Source organism: Austrofundulus limnaeus, unplaced genomic scaffold (genome assembly GCF_001266775.1).
Source record: "Austrofundulus limnaeus strain Quisiro unplaced genomic scaffold, Austrofundulus_limnaeus-1.0 Scaffold664, whole genome shotgun sequence".
Classification (NCBI taxonomy): Eukaryota; Metazoa; Chordata; class Actinopteri; order Cyprinodontiformes; family Rivulidae; genus Austrofundulus; species Austrofundulus limnaeus.
The window spans coordinates 289,768-292,485 of record NW_013953066.1 but is presented as its reverse complement, the minus strand read 5'-3'; the positions used below and the strand labels follow the sequence as shown (position 1 = coordinate 292,485).

The 2,718-nt window shown below is 34.5% G+C and overlaps 2 protein-coding genes across 2 annotated transcripts in view; one reads left to right on the top strand and one right to left on the bottom strand.

Moving 5' to 3' along the window:
- LOC106531674 (protein SET) overlaps window positions 1-2,718 on the top strand; it is a gene marked incomplete at its 5' end in the record, with an annotated part of 6,004 nt that overhangs the window by 1,677 nt on the left and 1,609 nt on the right.
- The window catches only part of skp2 (S-phase kinase-associated protein 2, E3 ubiquitin protein ligase), a gene marked incomplete in the record, with an annotated part of 7,650 nt that continues 6,404 nt past the window's right edge, over window positions 1,473-2,718 (bottom strand). The window contains 1 exon segment of the mRNA XM_014027582.1: window positions 1,473-1,935. Within this exon segment, the coding sequence (XP_013883036.1) occupies window positions 1,716-1,935 (220 nt within the window).

The window sequence follows — 2,718 nt, the reverse complement described above, 5'->3', positions numbered from 1 at the left end:
AATATCTGATGTAAACTTTTTGTTTAGTAAATATCTGATGTAAACAGCTGTTTGTTTAGTAAATATCTGATGTAAACTTTTTGTTTAGTAAATATCTGATGTAAACAGCTGTTTGTTTAGTAAATATCTGATGTAAACTTTTTGTTTAGTAAATATCTGATGTAAACAGCTGTTTGTTTAGTAAATATCTGATGTAAACTTTTTGTTTAGTAAATATCTGATGTAAACAGCTGTTTGTTTAGTAAATATCTGATGTAAACTTTTTGTTTAGTAAATATCTGATGTAAACAGCTGTTTGTTTAGTAAATATCTGATGTAAACTTTTTGTTTAGTAAATATCTGATGTAAACAACTGTTTGTTTAGTAAATATCAGATGTAAACAACTGTTTGTTTAGTAAACATCTGATGTAAACAACTGTTTGTTTAGTAAATATCTAATGTAAACAACTGTTTAGTAAATATCTGATGTAAACAACTGTTTGTTTAGTAAATATCTAATGTAAACAGCTGTTTGTTTAGTAAATATCTAATGTAAACAGCTGTTTGTTTAGTAAATATCTGATGTAAACAACTGTTTGTTTAGTAAATATCTAATGTAAACAACTGTTTGTTTAGTAAATATCTGATGTAAACAACTGTTTGTTTAGTAAATATCTAATGTAAACAACTGTTTGTTTAGTAAACATCTAATGTAAACAACTGTTTGTTTAGTAAATATCTGATGTAAACAGCTGTTTTTGTTTTGTTGCAGGACGACGGTGATGATGACTGAACTCTTCATCTCTGATCCTTGGAGCAGATGTTTGTTCGGGGGAGGGGAGGTGTACAGTTTTGTTTTCTAATATTTCTCCTGTGTGTTGTTTGTGCAGAAGTCTTCAGCAGCTCTGTGATTGGCCAGCAGCTCACCTGTCGTTTGTAGCATTCTGCACGTCTTTCTGTAGATCTGATAGCAGTTTGTTTGTACATGAAATGACTTTCTGTTGTGAGGTTAATAAAGCCATGGTGCAGTGATAATTAGACACTTTTATAAATATATCAACTGTATGATATTATTATTAATAACAAACACCAGCTGTTAGTGCAGAGCAGACCAAACTTCATCTTTTTTAAATAAAGATTTACAGACAGGAAGTTGTCCTCTTCTCCTGGAAAATGTTTTTATTTCTGTAAAGTCTGACTGTAAAAGTTGGTTCTGGTCAACCCGACTCCCCTGCTGGTCCAGAACTTTGGGTCCAGTTTGTTGTGGTAAAAACAGTTTGTAGATAATCCAACTTTCTGAACCCTTTAGGTCTTCTGTTAGAACCTGTTGTTCAAATGTCTCACTTTGATTTTATAATAAACCAAATGTACTGAAGACCCTGAGTCTGCCCTCTTCTCTCTGCTGGCTTTAATCGGGTCCAGTTAGAACCTGGTCCAGAACGACCCAGTTCTGTTTCCAGACTTCAGCTGCTGGAAGAACGAGGACCTCAGAAACAGTTTCACTGATTTTATTTAAAAAAAGAGTTTAAACATTATTCCAGAACTTTTAAAATTCTTTACAAAAAGTTTTAATTTAACATCATTGTAACATTGAACAGTCCAAACGGTTCTGTTTAACATGAAGCTGACCCAACAGAATCTCCACCTGGTGGTCCCAGCAGAGCCAAGCCCCTGAACACCTCTGCTCTCCAGACTCATGGTTCTGCAGGAAGTTAAAAACCCACCGGGGCTCGGGTCAGACCCGGACCCTGAGCCGACACGTCCGCTCCCACATGCTGCAGTCCGGTTGGAGCGATCCGGTTCTGCCGGCCGGGGTGGGCCGGGCCACACAGGAGAAGGGTCTGGAGTTGATGCTGACGTGGGGCATCGCCTTCCTCAGAGACACCAGCTGGTTCTCCTGGACCAGACCGAAGACGTCCAAGAACCGAAGGGACGGGAGGGTCCTGCCCAGGTCGCTGCAGACAGCAGGTAACCAGGTTAGCTAGTTCCACTATGTTAACTAGTTCCACTATCAATGTTAACTAGTTCTATTATTAATATTAACTAGTTCCACTATCAATGTTAACTAGTTCCACTATCAATGTTAACTAGTTCTATTATTAATATTAACTAGTTCCACTATCAATGTTAACTAGTTCCACTATTAATGTTAACTAGTTCTATTATTAATGTTAACTAGTTCCACTATCAATGTTAACTAGTTCTATTATTAATGTTAACTAGTTATATTATTAATGTTAACTAGTTACACTATCAATGTTAACTAGTTATATTATTAATGTTAACTAGTTATATTATTAATGTTAACTAGTTCCACTATCAATGTTAACTAGTTCCACTATCAATGTTAACTAGTTCTATTATTAATATTAACTAGTTCCACTATCAATGTTAACTAGTTCCACTATGTTAAGTTGTTCCACTATCAATGTTAACTAGTTCCACTATGTTAAGTTGTTCCACTATCAATGTTAACTAATTCCATTATTAATGTTAACTAGTTCCACTATCAATGTTAACTAGTTCCACTATGTTAAGTTGTTCCACTATCAATGTTAACTAATTCCATTATTAATGTTAACTAGTTCCACTATCAATGTTAACTAGTTCCACTATTAATGTTAACTAGTTACACTATCAATGTTAACTAGTTCCACTATGTTAAGTTGTTCCACTATCAATGTTAACTAGTTCCACTATCAATGTTAACTAGTTCTATTATTAATGTTAACTAGTTA